Below are 17,395 nucleotides of genomic sequence, written 5' to 3'. Positions count from 1 at the left end.
AATGTGCGTTGCCATCGCGCTATAACGCCAAAAGAAATGGCGTTAATGAACAGCGCGCTATATTTGGCGTTGCACTGTTCATCCGCGCTATAATGCAAAATGTCCCCTTTGCCAAGTATATCCTTCAATTGTTTTATATGTAATTTTTTATTTTGTTAAATACTTATATTTAAACTTTGTATTATTAAATAAAAATTATACCATTTTAAAGATCTCATTGAAACGATCGAAACAACACTAATATTGAATATTTTTTTTGAATGCACACTAATATTGAATATATATTAATTAAAATTTCAAATATATTAAACATAACTATAACATAATAAAAGTTAAAATACGTACGACATACATCAAACATGGCTAGATCATAATAAAAATTAAAATACATACGACATAATAATAATATTAGAAAATACAACACAATATTGAACAAATATAATAAAATTAATAATTTCCTAGTCCACTCTCACTTCCTCCGTAATGCATTGATTGAGCATTTGTGGGTACGATTTAATAATTCTGATAATTAAACGTATTAGATATTGTATGTTCTATTATAATATTAGAAAATACAACACAATTTTGAATAAATATAATAAAATTAATAATTTCCTAGTCCACTCTCACTTCCTCCGTAATGCATTGATTGAGCATTTGTGGGTACGATTTAATAATTCTGATAATTAAACGTATTAGATATTGTATGTTCTATTATTATTGTAGAATAAATTAGATTTTAAAAAATATTGTTAAATTCGATTTTATAATAATTAATGTTATAAAAAATTAATGTTAATAAAAATTATTATTTACATTACAAATTATATTTTATATTAAACTAATTAAGTTCGAACTAAATTATATTAAACTAACTAAATTCGATCTAGTAATTGAAAAAGAAAATTATTTTAGTGTTTTAGTTTGGTGTTTTAGTGTTTTGGTGTAAATGGGTTGGAGATGAATAAAATTTGGTGTGAGAATATTCCTTCTGATGTGACATTTGCTGGAAAAATTTGGTGTTTTGGAGATGAATGGGTTGGAGATGCTCTTAGTGGCTATTTTCACCCAGACTTGAGGGGATTGTTAAAACCTAACATAAAATTTTGCAATGACATTCTTATTCTCTAAAATCCCTCATTCAAGTCAAAGACTTTGTGGTCGAGCAGCATAGCTGAAAGTACGTATGACTGGGTGAAAAAAACTGCCAAAGTAATAATTGAATGGTAAAAATGAGTATAGGAAGAATTCAAGGACCAAAAATACCACTATAGGTTTATAAAAAAATATTTGTTAAGTTTTAACGTTTCCATCTAGTTATGGATGAAAAGAGCTAGAAGGTAACAATTGAAGTGTGAAAAGTACGTATGGGAAGAATTCAAAACTGAATCAGCCATTATAACACAGTTCAAGGATGATCAAAAACATAATTTGTCCTAATTATAATAATTATTATATATATATATATATATATATATATATATATATATATATATATATATATATAATATGAAGGTGTAAAAGTATAATTGCACAAATATTAGTATACTTAATTAATAATTATTATGTTAATTAAGCTAATAATTACAAGGATATTAGTATAATTACAATTAAACATGGGTCGTTGAATTTTTTTTATATAATAATTACAATTAATCCATTCAGAGGAGAAGGAAAAAAAGTAAAGGCGATATGGTGAAAAGGAATATACTTAAGGTATAAAAGTATAATTGCACAAATATTAGTATAATTATTGACTAATAATTATTATGGTAATTAAGCTAAACATGAATCGTTGGATTTATTTTTATAATAATTACAATTAAATTATTTATCCTTGTTTCTCCTATTTATTTTAGTAATAATATAATTACATATCGATTTTTTAAGAGAATTGTAGACAAACGAGTCATATATTATTCAATTAATTGAGCGATACTTTCACACTAATCTTATAATCAAATAAATGTACATACTCAAATATTAGAATTGTTTATAATTTCATCTTTAATTTTATTATCTAAATATATAATAAAAAATTTATCCGTAGTGCATCACATGGGTAATTGGACAATTATTTGCTTGAATTCAAGCAATGATAACATCAAAAAACATAATCGATCCAACTCATTTCATCAATTGCACAATATAATATTTGTTATTATAATTTATATAATTGTATATGGATTCAAATATTCTTAAATATTATAACAAATCAATTTCGTGCAACGCAAGGGTGAAAATACTAGAATTTTGAGAATATTTAAATCGATATACAATTATATAAATTATAACAACAAATATTATATTGTGCAATTTATTTAATATTAAAAATACAACAATATTAATATTCATATTCCTATTTTTCCATCACTATTCAATATTGAATCAATGATATTTAGTTTACTCCAATCTATTTATCCGACTTTGTTATTAACTTTTCATTATTTATAAATAAACTAATTTGTTTTTTTTTTCTTTTTTTTTTTTTTCCTTTTAAGAGTTGATGTTATCGAAATCAAATAAAAACGGTTTGCTTTGGTGGAGTTGGAGAAGTTGCTATCTTTGTGGGGGAAGAACCTGAAGGACTTTTCAGAAATGTCCATTCCAGACGAAACTAGCATAGGTTTGAGTAAAACCATGTTGATAGCTAAAGAGTTGGCGTATGACAAGGAATCGATGAAGACAAAGCATAAAACATTGGTAACACAATTGACCGACGAGCAAAAGAATGTTTATGACTCTATGATGAATAATATTCATTCCAATGGAGGTGGATTGTTCTTTTTGTATGGTTACAGAAGAACATGTAAGACGTTCATGTGGAGAAAGTTATCGTCAAAGATAAGGAGCCACAGTGATATTGTTCTGAATGTTGCTTCTAGTGGAATAACATCTTTGCTCTTGCCGGGAGACAGGACGACGCATTCCAGATTTGCTATACCACTCTCCTTGAACGAAGATTCCATCCCACGTGCAATATATTGCTGAGCTTATAATAAGGAGCAAATTGATAATATGGGAAGAAGCACTGATGACGCACAAACACTATTTTGAGGCTTTTGACAAAATCATGAGTGATCTATTGAGGTTCGCTATACCGGGTAGTGCTGAAAAGACTTTTGGTGGAAAGACAATAGTTTTGGACATCGATTTTAAACAGATCCTACTTGTTATTCGGAAAGCAACAAGACCAGTAGTTGTTGGTAGGGATGGCAATGTGCCCCGTCCCCAACGGGGATCCCCAATCCCCGCCCCGACGGGAACAGCGATAAGGAAAATTTTCGGGAAACGTGGACAGGGACGGGGAAGGTAAATAATTCTCTGTCGGGGACGGGGACGGGGATGGGGATACCCCTCCCCGCCCCGCCCCCGATTAATTTTTATAATTAAATAGATAAATAAATAAATAAATAAATAAATAAATAAATAAATAAATATATATATATATATATATATATATATATATATATATATATATATATATATATATATATTAAAACTTTTTAAAATTTAAAATTTTAACTAAGAGTTGATGGGGATGGGGAATCTCCGTCTCCGCCTTATTCCCTGCGGGGACGGGGACTATTTTCAATTCCCCGCCGGGGATGGGGACGGGGTTGGGTATTCGGGGACGGGGGCGGGGAGTATACTCCCCGTCCCCGTCCCGCCTCGTTGCCATCCCTACTTGTCGGAACAAATATTAATTCTTCATACATGTGGACAAATTGCAAGGTATTAAGGCTCACCAAGAACTTGAAACTACGGACTTTAGCTTCAGAGTGAGATAGACAGACGGTTGATTGGTTTTCAAAATGGATTGCAGACATCGTAGATGTGACTGCAAGGGTTGTAAACAACGGTTCATTTGATATCAATATTCCGGCACAATTTTTGTTGAAGTATGGACACAATCCCATAGCAACTAGAAGGCCGAGCGATCCTCTCGCCGACTTTAGATGTTGTTGATCAAATTAATCAGTACATGTGCGACATGAATACTGCAGAAGGACGAATATATTTAAGTTGTGACTCTTTGTGTAAGGCAGAATCAGACAGTGAAAATCTATCAAAAGTACACACTCATTAATTCTTAAATAGTTTGAGATTGTCGGGGCTTCATAATCATTGATTGACATTAAAGATCGGTGCACCTGTTATGTTATTGCGGAACATAGACCACTCTATTGGTCTTTGTAACGGGACGCGACTCATCATCACAAGATTGGTAGATCACATTGTCGAAGCAAGAATAGTTAATGGGACACATGAATGAACCAAAGTTCTTGTCCCCCGAATGTCTCTCACTCCTTTTGATACAAGATTGCTTTCAAGTTCCAGGGTAAACAATTCTCGTTGATGCTTGCATATGCCATGATTATCAACAAAAGCCAAGGTTAAACACTAACTCACGTTGGGTTATTGTTAAAAAAACGGTCTTTAATCACGGACAATTGTACGTGGCTTTCTCCCGAATCACCAATCCTGATGGCCTGGAGGTGTTAGCTCTAGACAAGGATGAACAAGATTGTGTCACGACTACCAATTTCGTCTACAAAGAGGTTTTTAATAATGTGTCAATGCAATCGATGATATTATGTTTTTTTTTTCCAAAATGACAAAATTGCTATATATCTAGACAAAAATATATCCTTTATACAAATGAATTAGGATGGCAATTGATCGATTACTATAACTAAGTTACTAGAGAACGAGCACATTTCCCCAATTTATAAAAATCTTAAATACTGATATATAAACATCTCTAAAGTTACAGCACCGCATGCGTACATCTACACATTAACTATTAATTTGAGCAATTACTTGCTCGAATTCAAGCAATGTAACATTGACATGCATAAACGATCCAAACCATATATATCTTCAATTGCACTATATAATACGAAATATTTGATGTTATAATTTAAATAATTGTATATCGATCCAAATATTCTTAATATATTATAACAAATTCATTTCGTACATCGCACGGATGAAAATACTAGTGTCTAATTAAAAAAGGAGGAAGGCAACCATAGTTGGTTTTTGATCATTGCCTCAACCATACAATTTTAAAGTATAATATGGTCTAATTGTATTTTTTTAAAACTTGATAATCAAATTATAATATTTTTTTCTACAAATAGAGAGATTTATTTATTCCATATTGTTAAAATATACTCCCAAGACACCAAAGATTTTTCTTATTATTTGGGATGCATGTCGGTTGTAGTCAATAATTAGCATGGATGAAGATGGTGAGTTAGGACCGTAGGAGGGTATTGTTTGAGTGAAACCCGATTTCTCGACTCTGTCGAACTATGTCTTTGGACCCCGAACTCTTAAGGAGGTAAAGCCTAACTCTACCATTAAAAATAAGTTTTAAGAGAAACTTCTCATCTACTAGATAAATATGTTGGTGATAATGAATCAAAATTGATTTTATATCGCTAAATAATATTTATATATACACAAACAAGTATATAAAATATTATTTGAGTATATATATATATATATATATATATATATATATATATATATATATATATATATATATATATATATATATATAGGGTTGCATTCAAATACAAACCCTCTTAAAATACAAACCCCCCTTAAAATACAAACTTGAGCTCGTGCACACATTAACATACTTACATGCACACAGGGCGTACTGCCAACAATTTCTGGGATTAGCACGTGCACACTTTAACATACTTACATGCACACAGCGCGTAAGAGAAAAAATCACAACCATCCATCAAAGGTCGTGCACACATTATCATACTTACATGTAGGCCTGAGCATCGGTCGGGTTCGGACGGATCGGATGGCCAATCCGTCCATCCGATCGGATTTCGGATTGGGGAAAACTACCCCAATCCGTTCGAATTAAGAGGGAAATCCTCTTGGATTTCACCTGTTCGGATAGGGTCGGGTTGGGGTTCGGATTTCGGTTTGTAGTCGGATTATAAAACATACCAAAAAAAAAAAAAAAAACTTTAAAAATGTTGAAACTTAATAAGTAATATTGTAATAACCCTAAACTAAATTACCAAAGTTATGTAGGCATTTACATACATAATTACATAATTACATATTGCAGTTCAAAAAGCAAAAATGAAGTTCACAAAATGAGAAAATCAAAAACACTAAACTACTAAGTACTAAATACTAATTACTAAAGTACTCAGCAGTCAGCATTCAGCATTCACCAATCAGCCTTTAGCAATCAGCATTCATCCATTCCTCATCTTCCTGCTCAATTATAAAACCATTAAACGATTTAAACTTTAAAGCCAATAAAGACAAAGAGAAGTAGAGAACTAATAATAATTAATAAGATAGGCTCAGATTGCTTTTTTTCATATCATTTTAGAGTTGGGGGGAAATTGCTTCATGAGTTTTGTCTCAGAGCAACATACCAAACACCCAAAGTCCTTTTAATTCAGACAAATGGTGGAAGCATCATCATAGCCATAATAACTAAACAGAAAGGAGAATATGAGAGGAAGGGAAGTGATATACCAGAATTCCAGAGATGTAACTGAGTAAGGGGCTAAGGCCTAAGGGCAGCAACATTTATAAAAAAGTTACCAAGCCACTTAGCAATTAGCAGTTCTGGAATCTTACCTGAGTTGCCTCAAAGAGTCCACACATTTATCAATCAAACTAAACAGAAAGTCAGAAAGCAATGTTATATAAAAGTATTACAGCAATTGTTGGGAGTGTTCCAACAGCACTTGGTAAAGAACCAGCAGCTCCAGTGGACAATTCTGCACAAAAAGGATAAACAAAAAAATAGTTTAGAATAAAGGTAACAATTAACAATTTCTAAAGTTGAAACCTAAAAAGTTAGAAAAGGTACCCTTCTCTAGTCTTTCAACATCATCCAAGTTTTCCTCAACAGAGATTGGATGATTGGGTGCCCTCAACCAATCTTGTGCACATACTAGGGGTTCAACAATTTTAGGAGTTAAGGAACTCCTAAAGGGATCTAATACCCTACCACTAGTACTGAATGCACTCTCAGAGGCAACAGTTGAAATGGGAACAGCCAGCACATCCCTTGTCATTCTAGAGAGTATAGGAAATCTATCACTGTTAACCTTCCACCATCTTAGGACATCAAAGTCCACATTTTCTTCATCTTCCACTAATTTTTCACTTAGATAAATCTGGAGTTCAGTTTCTTTACTGCTTCCACCAGTCTCCATTCTTTGTTTTTTAAGCTGGCTTTTCATTCTAGCCTGAGGTTTTCCAACTGAAGTTTGAGAATGGACAGGTTCAGATTGGGTAAGTTGCACAGTAGGGGATGCAGACTGCACATGGTAGGTGGCTGTATAATCATTAAACATCAGAACCATAGAAGATTGAACCTTTTCAAAGCATGATTTTCCTTTTTCATCACCATACAACTGGGCAAATTGGGCAGGCATGTACTCAATCTTATCCCTAGGATCCAAAATATTGGCATAGAATATCAAGAAGTTCAGTTTTTCAGGATCTCCCCAATATTTTTCAAATTTTTGTTTCATATGGGACCCCATTTCCTATAAAACAGACATAACACAGAAAAAATTAACAAATGCATACAAACACATTCAGAAAAATGTTAACAGTTTAGTGTTTACCTTTTCAGAGGTTGAAACAGAGTTAACCATGTCATCCAGCATGCAACCTAAGTCAGAAATCTCAGAAAAGAAAGTATTTGAAGTGACATAGAGAGAACCAGATATTCTCACAGTCATCTCATAGAAGCCTTTCAGGAAATGGACTAAGCTTTGCACAGAAAGCCAATCCATAAAATTTGGAATAGAATCAGATAAGTCAGCATTCAATGAGGCATCATTCTCATAAGCTTCAAAGGCCCTCTGGTATTGAAGGGCAGTGTTAAGCATCATGTATGTGCTGTTCCATCTTGTTGGAACATCAAGTTGTAATGCACATTTGGCTTCCACCCCATTAAGCACAGCAATCTCTCTAAACTTCTTAAGTCTGGCAGGAGAACTCCTCACCCATCTCACAACATCTCTAACTTTCTTAACAGAAGGACCTGCATATCTCAACCCATCCTGGACCACTAAGTTCAACACATGGGCTATGCACCTCATGTGCATATATTGAACCCTAACAGAAGACCCACCCCAAGACAGAAGTTTGTTCTTGAAAAACCCCAAAGCTGTGTCATTTGAAGAGGCATTATCAACAGTAACAGTGAAGACATTTTTAATCCCCCAATCAAGAAGACAACTCTCAAGGTCTTTGGCTATGTACTCTCCCTTATGAGAAGAAATTGGGACAAAGGAAATGATCTTTTTGTTTAGCTTCCACTGATCATCAATGAAATGTGCAGTAATGCACATGTAATTGATCCTTTGGACAGAGGTCCATGTATCAGTGGTCAAGCTGACCCTTTGGGTGCTCACCTTAAACAACTTTTTTAGGGTTATTCTCTCATCTAGGTAAATCTGATAAATGTCTCTAGAAATGGTCCACCTAGAAGAGATTTGAAACCTAGGACAAGCAACTAAAATGAATTTCCTAAAGCCATTTCCCTCAACAATCCTAAAGGGAAGTTCATCAACAATGATCATCTCACACAATGCCCTCCTAATAGCCTCTTGGTTGAAAACCCAAGTCCCCAAAACCCCCTCAGAAGCTTCTGTTCCAGAGGCATTAAAGGTGAGAAGAGACTGCCTTGTGTCCTTACAATGAGGATTTTTTAGGCAGGCCTTCATATGGTTTTTCAAAGAGGAAGTGCCATGCTTTTTACTTTCACATTTATAAATTTTGGCACAATAAAGGCATTTGCCCTCAACTACTGGTCCCTCAGTTTCACCTTTAGCAGGTGGAGCACGGATCTTTTCAAAATGATCCCATACTATAGATCTAGACTCCACCTCTTTCCTCTTCTTTGTAGGAACAACAGGAGGAGAAGGCATAGGATTTATCTGAGGATTTCTCTCAGTACCTTGAGCTTCTACTCCATGCTCCTCATCAGTTGAGGTTGGAGGGTGTCCAGTTGCACTGATGCTTTTCATCTATAAAGATGGGCATCAGTATCCACATTTTAGGGAGATTACAAATCATACAATCATATTAAAGCTTCCACCATACAATCATACATAGAAGTATTACATATTACACTTCCACATATTGAACAAAATCAGATATTCAGATAGTCACAGAGAACTGAGAGAACTGAGACCACATAAATTACATAATAAACAATTAAACATACAAAGATATCCAGAATCAGACACATGGACATAGTAGTTTGTGTCATTATTTTTCCAGATTTAACAATTACCAATTAAGGGTCATACATCCATAAACTGATAGACATAATAACATATACAATTATACAAACAAATCCAGATTCAGGAACTCAGTCCAGATCATCATTATCTGGATTTGAGTTAAGGGCTTCCACCAATAAATGGAAATTCCCACACTGGAGATTTCACATTTTAGCCTTTAACTCGGATTGTTAGATTACAAATTTGCATGGCATAAAATCCAGATTTCACAAAATCAACACTTAGAAATCAGTTTGTAAAAGGCTTCCACCAACAAATAGCATAATATATGAATATATCACCAAATATTCATCACATACTCATTGTAAATGAAGATATATAAATTATAAAACTAGGGTTTACGATTTACTTGATTTCTCCCAAATAATCCCGGGAGAACAAGGGCTTCTAATCACCAGTTCACCAGTAATCACCACGGCTTCCACCACTTAGACTCTCAGAGACAGAGAGTAAGAGATTAGAGATTAGAGATTGCAACGCTTCGATTCTGAGAACCCTGAGATTAGACAATAGAGATTAAGAGATTAGAGATTTAGAGATTACAGATTACAGATTACAGAGTAAGACTGTAAGAGATTAGAGCTTAGAGAAATAGAGATTAAGAGATTAGAGATTTACCTTACGGATTTACAGAATCAGAGATGACTGATGCGTGCTGAGTCTTGAGTTCTTGACTCTTGAGAGAACTGAGACTCTGAGAGACTGAGAGTCTGAGAGAGTTGAGAGTCTAAGAGAGTGACTGAGTGAGAGTTTGAGACTCTGAGAGAGTGAGAGACTTAGAGAGTGAGAGAGACAGAGAGTTGAGAGTCGAGAGAATGAGAGATGCGATCTCAGATCTCAAACCCTAGGTCAGCTGCGCGGATGAGAAAATGAAGACCAAGTGGTGGAAGGCATGTATATATACATTGATGGAACGACGCCGTATTATACAAGGCCTTAGGGAACCCTAGGATAGTTCGGGTGGTTGGACGGGTCGGTTGGCAAAAATGTACACCCCATCCGAACCTTCTAAACCGACACCGTATTGAATGGCGGATCGGGTAAGGAGAGTCGAGTACGGGTATCCACTCCGATAGCCAAGCAGTGGGGCGGGTCGGACGGGTTGGACGGGTTTTGCACAGCACTACTTACATGCACACAGCGCGTAGGAGGAAAAAATCAAGACCATCCAATACCACTATCCAACGGCGTCAAATTGTCCATAGGTTTGTATTTTAAGATGTGTTTTTACCTGAATGTATATATATATATATATATATATATATATATATATATATATATATATATATATATATATATATATATATATATCAGATCACCATGGTTATATGCATGAATATCTACGAAAAAGATATATACATATCAACCAAATGGAACTTATAATCCACAGATTATAATTCCAACCAAACTATATCAAAAGGAGAGGATCTTTGCTTAGAAGCATAATCCAAAACCGAAAGAAGGAAAGATGGCTCGTGTATGGGTAAGGGTTTTTAGCGTGAGTCAAGAGACCACTCTTTCTTTAAAACCTTATTTGCCACCTCCCAAAAGTGCTAGGAGCGCTATGGCCTAGGTTTCCCAGGATAAAACGCGCTACGGTTCGACGTTTGAGTATCCAAACGAGCGAACCCGGCGAACTAGAGCAAAGCCTTGAACACAGTTTAGGCAAAGAAAGGAGTAGAAGCAGAAGGATTTTGAAGCTTGAAAACAAAATTTCGTGTGTTGTGTGCTTGTTCACTCCATTGCAAAAATTCTGTTGTCCTACTCCCTTCTTATATAGGGTATGAAGGATTCAATAGCATCATTATGGCATTAAAGCTGATATTAAATCAGTCTTTGTAACATCTGAAACAGCCAGCCCCATTATCATAGAGTTAAATTCATATTTAAAGTTGGAATTAATTAAAAATTAATTCCGCAAGTGATGAATTTAATCTCACACTGGACTGGTTGCAGAAACCGAACAGAAGCACAACTCTCGTACTAGCTCCTTTCGGCCAAGGTCGAACCATGGCTCGTGCCTCCTTTTGACCAAGGCCGAACCATGGTGTCAACGCACACCAGCTCGGGCTTGAATCAAACCTTTTCGATCTCATTTCTAGTTGGAATTTGATTTGCAGCCCCCCCCCCTACCCCCCGCGCGTGCGAGAGAGCCTCTATGCTACACAATTCTACAAGCTCCAAAAGAGCTCTTGTATAAAAGGGGGTCAAATCCTCTTTCCAAACCAATGTGGGACAAAGCTCACTTTTCCCTTCATTTTTCCAACTCAATGGGTCTACTTTGAGAATCAATATCTCATTCACCCATTATCTGTTTTGAGCGTCCAATATATAAATCTCTTCGTCTCACTACGAAGAACCCGAATCCACTTTGACCCGACCCAAATCGGAAGTGGACTCCACTGATAATTGTACCGCAAAATAGCCACTTAAAATGTCATTTTAATGCTATTTTTTCAACAAAATATCGGACAAGCAAGAAAACAATGTTGTTCTCCCGAACCCATGACATGGTTATGATACCACTTGTTAACATCAATCACTTACCACTATACCAAAAACTATAACTCATCACAATGAAGGCACAACTTTTATTCACCTTTTTTTTTTTCCATCTTTAAAACTATGATACTTGATAAAAAAAAAAAAAAAAAATTATGTATCATTTTCCCTTAAACTATTCACACATGCCAATTAAGTTAGTTTAATTTATTATGCAGTGATGCATAAATTGAAGAATAATGTGTCTGCACTCTCTTTTGTTGTTTAATGATCATCACATCACAGAGAAAAGGAGGAATGAGCTGTCTTCACATGAATTATTATTAGTTGGAAAACACACATGCGAGTGTTGTGGTGGGCCATGTAGGGTTCATTGACTTTACTCCTTCCACCTCTTCTTTATTTGACAGCATGGCATGGACCCCACCCCCAATAATTACATATTACCTCATTCCTAATTTCCTACTACCCATCTTACTATTATTTAATTATATATATATATATATATATATATATATATATATAATAAATTCAATACACACTCTCAAATATTGTAAATTTCTTTTGTCACTCAAAAATAAATAAATAACTATTTCCCTCGTCACTAATAAAAAAATTTCAAAGACGTCGTTGTCTTGATTTATCTGTGTTATAATGTAATATCAAACATGTGACCTCTCATTTAAGAGAGTCATAGTTATACCGCTCGATCACAGGTCATTGTCGTAATTATAATACTGCCAGACATTAAATAATATGTATACAATTCCATTCCATTCCAGGCACTACAGAACAAACAAAAATGATACAAATGAAAAGAATATTATGAGAAGCTTAAATGGACTCACAAAAAGTCTAAAAAAATACACCACCCGTGATGAGGAGAAGAGAAAGGTTTTTTTTTTTTTTTTTTTTTTTGGTGTATACAGTGAAGTGTCGGCCAAGACAGACTTAAGTTTTAAATACAAATGAAAAAATTGATGTGTTTAATTACAAGTGTTTTTATTACCAGGTATGTAACAACAAGATATAGCATTCATCTCTGCCATCTACAAACTCTGCTTCTTCCATGGAAATTGCTTCAATTCCTCCCTCCCTCCCTCCATCATTTCATCCACCGACCCTCGGCCTAAACACTACGGTTTTATTCAGGGAGATAGATTGCTGTAAACCTATTGTTTTCGTAAACTCGCCAAACTATGCTTCACCGCGTCTTTGAGCACCAACTAACATGCACTACGTACTCATGGTTTGCTGTCGTCCGTCGTGTTTTGCTTCTTGTTGTATCGTTTCTTCAGTTCTCGAGGTTTTCAATGGCAGAACGACCCCAGCATGCCACACGCCATTTCCATCAACTTGCCTGGAAACAGAGGATTGAACCCAACATGTTAGGTTATGGATGAGGTGTAACCCGAAAGTAAGAAAATGTCAAAAACGAGATAACTTGCTTCACAAGAAACACAAGACAGAAGCGGTAGATATTGGTAAATGGCTGTTAGCTGTTAGCTAATTGTGTTAATTAGAGGGTATAACTAGTTGATAACATTAGCTGTTGTAGAAAAGTGTTTGGTAAATTAGCAGTTAGCTGATAGCTGTTTGGTATAATTTCTTTTCTGAAAAAGCTAATTGGGAAATTAACAACTGGTGTTCTCTTCAAAGATTTTTTGGCGGGATTTTTTACTTCAATGTAACTGAAAATTACTTGTACAATAAATCATGGCAGGTCAGGCTAGCTAACATATCATGACAGCTGATTTGCATAAGAAAGGTGGAACATGAAAGGTGTTTGTCAATATACTATACAGCCTGGCTTGAACAATTGAACATGGAAATTTGGAACCAATAATGATTAGAATACACTTCACGATTATGGCTAACAGCTGGGCTGTGAACCGAATAATTAGAAGCCACGACTATGACTAACAGCTGGGCTGTGCTGGAAACTTAACCTATTCAATGCTCTTAGCTTAGCTCACCACCGAAGGTCCACACATCAACCCCGCCAGCACCGCCACCCCCCCCCCCCCCCCCCCCCCTTATAATCCATTTGTTAACTTCAATTCCCACCAAGACAACAATTTTAGGATATGGTAATCTAGTTTCTTTATACCATCGTCATAAAAATACCTTCTTTACCTACTATTGTCTGCCGTGACCTAGTCAATCCATCATTTTCTTATCTTAAAACTAAGTAACCTATTGGATTAGAAAAACTTGTGAGAACAACACGCTAAGCTACCTAATTTGCTTTAGGACAACTTAGCAAATTCACACAACAAGCTAAGGTGTAACTATCTTCATGATGTGACCGAATAGGACTTATTATTATTCATCCATGTGCGAAAGCTTGACACTTTAACTTGGTTGCTCCTAAGTGCTAGAATTCACCATGAGAAAGAACTAAAGGCTGCAAGTGGCATCTACATGGCCTAATGCCATAACCACATATATAATTTAGATTATATGGTGCTCAAAGTTTATGCTTTTTTTTTGTTAAATCACGATATGTCCTGACCAGGCCTTAACTGACTGTAGGAAGCACCTTTAACCCCGTACCATACTCAAACTAATCCCAATTCTCACCAGGTCGGCCCAATTAAGGGGCGAAGTACTGACCAGATTGATTTTTCCATTTAAGTGCTCGGCGACTCACACCAACCAAGCTGGTTGCTCAAAGTTTATGTTTATGTTTAAGGTTCCAACAATCTATTGCAAATAATGATAACAATTCAAAGAAAAAACAAGATTTTGATGGATATATATGAAGCTGGGATAAAATTTGCAGAAAACTAGAATAGTTGGTTAAAAGATGATATACCTCTTCTTGGCTTTGAGACAACCTTAGCAAGAGGGGAAGCTTTAGGAGCCGCGGGATTACTGGGCTCCGGCGGGAACAGAACGCCGTCGATTCCCTGTACGGATATCCTCCCGTCGGTGTAGATATCCGGGTCGAACAAATACGCCGACCCTTCGCCGTGCCCGAACTTGACCGACCCGTCGGCCTCCTCGGCGACAACCTTGTGGGGCAATCTTAGCGTGTCGTATCTGATTTTTCCGAACCTTCGGACGGCATTGTACATGCTTTCCTCCGTTTGGTACTCCGGGATGAGGTGGTAGTAGATTATTTGCTCCGGCGCGCCGGGCTCGCTGAGTTGATCGGTGGTGAGTTTCGCCATGGCTTCATCGTTGGGAGCTAAAACGGTGAGGACATAGCCTTCGGAGACGAGTCGCCCCATTTCGGAAGCTAAGGATGTTAAGTTTACGAGGATGTCGGCGAGTTCGTTGTAGCCGCCGTAATGCAGGAGGGTTTGGATGAAGTCCTTGACTTGGCTTTCGCCGTCGAAGTGGTGGTGGTGGCCGCCGGGGCCCGGGGCGGGCGCGGGAGCTAGAGATGGGCCGGGGGCCATGGCGTCGTAGATGGGGAGAACGGGAGGGGCGCCGGCGGGGACCGGGCCGGCGGGTTTCTTGAGACGGTGAGTCCTGGGGTCCACCTCAGGGGCGCCGGTGGGGAGGACGGCGGAGATGGACCGCAAGCTCCGCCGCGTGTTGAAATCTTGCTGCACCGACTTGGGGATCAACACGCGCTCGATCCCGTGGATGATGCCGTCGGGGCGAACGACGTCGTCGAGGGAAACAACCTTCGCGCCGCTCACCTCCCTCTCCGACACAACGAGATTCTCCCCTCCGGCGTCGCGGCACAGAGTTATATGATTCCGGCCGCCCCGCCGCGAGTTTTCCGGCCAGTGTTTGGACTCAATGCGAGTGGGAATCATGTGGAAGAGAAGGAGATTCTGCAGGGACCTGAGATTCCCAGGCTGAAGCAAGAAGCGCTTGAACTCCGGGTCCAAATCCCGCTCCAAAGCCTCATTCCTGGGCGCAAAAATGGTGATATTGTGCCGGGAAACAGCTTCCTCAAGAGTCTGGAGAAGAAGCGCCTTCTCCACCAGCTCCGACAGCTCCGTGTAGTGCGAATCCAGAAGGGCCACCAACACCGAGTTGGAATTGATCTGAGCGCCGGAGCTGAGATTTCTTGATGGGTTTTCGTGCAATGCTGCGCCACCCACTAACCCAAACACCAACAAAAACACACTAAAACACAACAGCTTGCTCAGGCCAAAGATCTGAGCATCCATGGCCGCTCGCTGTAGATTAATTGATTGCAGATTTGCACAACACCACACTACTCTCTATCTCTCTCTCTCTCTTTCTCTCTTTAATATGGTGTGGGATAATGGGGAAGAAGAGCTGTATGTGTGGCAATTTGGTTGTATGAGAGGATTTGAGTGTTTGGTGGAACATTAATGAAAAAGGGGAAGAAGTCTTTTTCTATTTTATTGTTTTTGGGTGAAAAGTCATGAGAAGAGATGGGTGGTTTACTTGAAGATTAAAAAGGATGCTGCTTTTCTAACACTTCTAGCTTTCATATCTTCCAAGCTAAACTTCGGTGCCACACAATATATTTATATACCACAAGTAATTTGAGAAGTATAAAGTTTGGCGGCATGAGCAGCTCAATTGATCATAGAGGTGAAAGTTGAAAAGAATGATCAGGGATCAAGTCTGACAGAAAAAAAATATTTAAAGTTTAACTTTTGTTATTATCTGTCAATTTTGGCTTATTTGATCACTATGAGCTGTTTAATCAAGTTAAACCGTCAATATAAGTTTTGGATTAATTAGTATTTTGTAACATCTTATTGCTTCAAAACGCTAAAATACAAAAGTTTCTCAAAGCAGCTTTTTCGATTAGCTTTTTGAGAAAGTCATTTCAGCTATCAGCTAACAACTAATTTACAAACATCTTTCTACAATCAGCTAATGTTATCAACTAGTCAAACCATTAACACAATCAACTAACAGTTATTTATCAAACACTTCCGTTATATAATCATGTCCACGGTTCAGTGGCCAAACCGGGACAGAACCTTGTATAAAGGTTTCACATCCGATTTCGGAACCGGCGGTTCTAGTTCGAACCGAATTTTATTTTATTTTATTTTATTTTTTTTTGTTTGTAAATTATATTTTGTATTTTTAAAATTGTCCAAATTCAACCATTAATTTTTTTTTGAAAATTTTTCATTCTAAAATGTTTTTTAAATAGTTATATGAAATATAAACTATATTAAAAAAAACTATTATCATTGAACTTTAAAATGGTATTTTAGAATTTAAACTTAATAAAATAGTAATTAAACTTTAATCAAATAATAAATAATAATTAATTTTTTTTCTGATTTGGAATCGAAACTATCTAATTCCGAACGGCTAATTCCGATTCCAAATATTATGAAATCGGAATCAAAACCATTTGTATATTTTTTTTATTCTGGTCCGATTCTAACAGTGCACGATTCGAATTAAACCGTGATAATCCCTACAGTTATGTCTCTTCCAAATCTCAAAGTCACGAGTCATTTCTCATGACCTTAAGACTTGCTAGTACATGGGAGCTTTACATGTAGAATTCGAGAATAATTCACAAATTGGTGCCACTAAGATTAATTATGATATAAGGAGATGGAATCCATTTAAGTTTAGTTTAGAGGAACAAAAAAAAAACACTACAT

At 36.4% G+C, this 17,395-nt stretch overlaps 2 protein-coding genes across 2 annotated transcripts; one reads left to right on the top strand and one right to left on the bottom strand.

Annotated features, from left to right (window-relative positions):
• The first annotated feature begins 2,598 nt into the window (after positions 1-2,598).
• Positions 2,599-2,991, top strand: LOC109150170. Its single transcript, XM_019298076.1, has one exon. It carries the CDS (start codon positions 2,599-2,601, stop codon positions 2,989-2,991), a length of 393 nt encoding a protein of 130 aa, XP_019153621.1.
• Positions 2,992-12,553: 9,562 nt separating this feature from the next.
• On the bottom strand, positions 12,554-16,260 carry LOC109150182 (fasciclin-like arabinogalactan protein 15). Its single transcript, XM_019298088.1, has 2 exons — positions 14,644-16,260; positions 12,554-13,185 (listed from the first exon to the last, which is right to left on the bottom strand). The coding sequence occupies exons 1-2, from the start codon at positions 15,956-15,958 to the stop codon at positions 13,136-13,138; spliced, it is 1,365 nt and encodes a 454-aa protein (XP_019153633.1). The 5' UTR covers positions 15,959-16,260; the 3' UTR covers positions 12,554-13,135.
• Between the last annotated feature and the right edge of the window lie 1,135 nt (positions 16,261-17,395).

The sequence above is a fragment of the Ipomoea nil genome, unplaced genomic scaffold (genome assembly GCF_001879475.1).
Source record: "Ipomoea nil cultivar Tokyo-kokei standard unplaced genomic scaffold, Asagao_1.1 scaffold2216, whole genome shotgun sequence".
NCBI classification, from domain to species: Eukaryota; Viridiplantae; Streptophyta; class Magnoliopsida; order Solanales; family Convolvulaceae; genus Ipomoea; species Ipomoea nil.
This window is presented reverse-complemented; position numbering and strand designations above follow the sequence as displayed.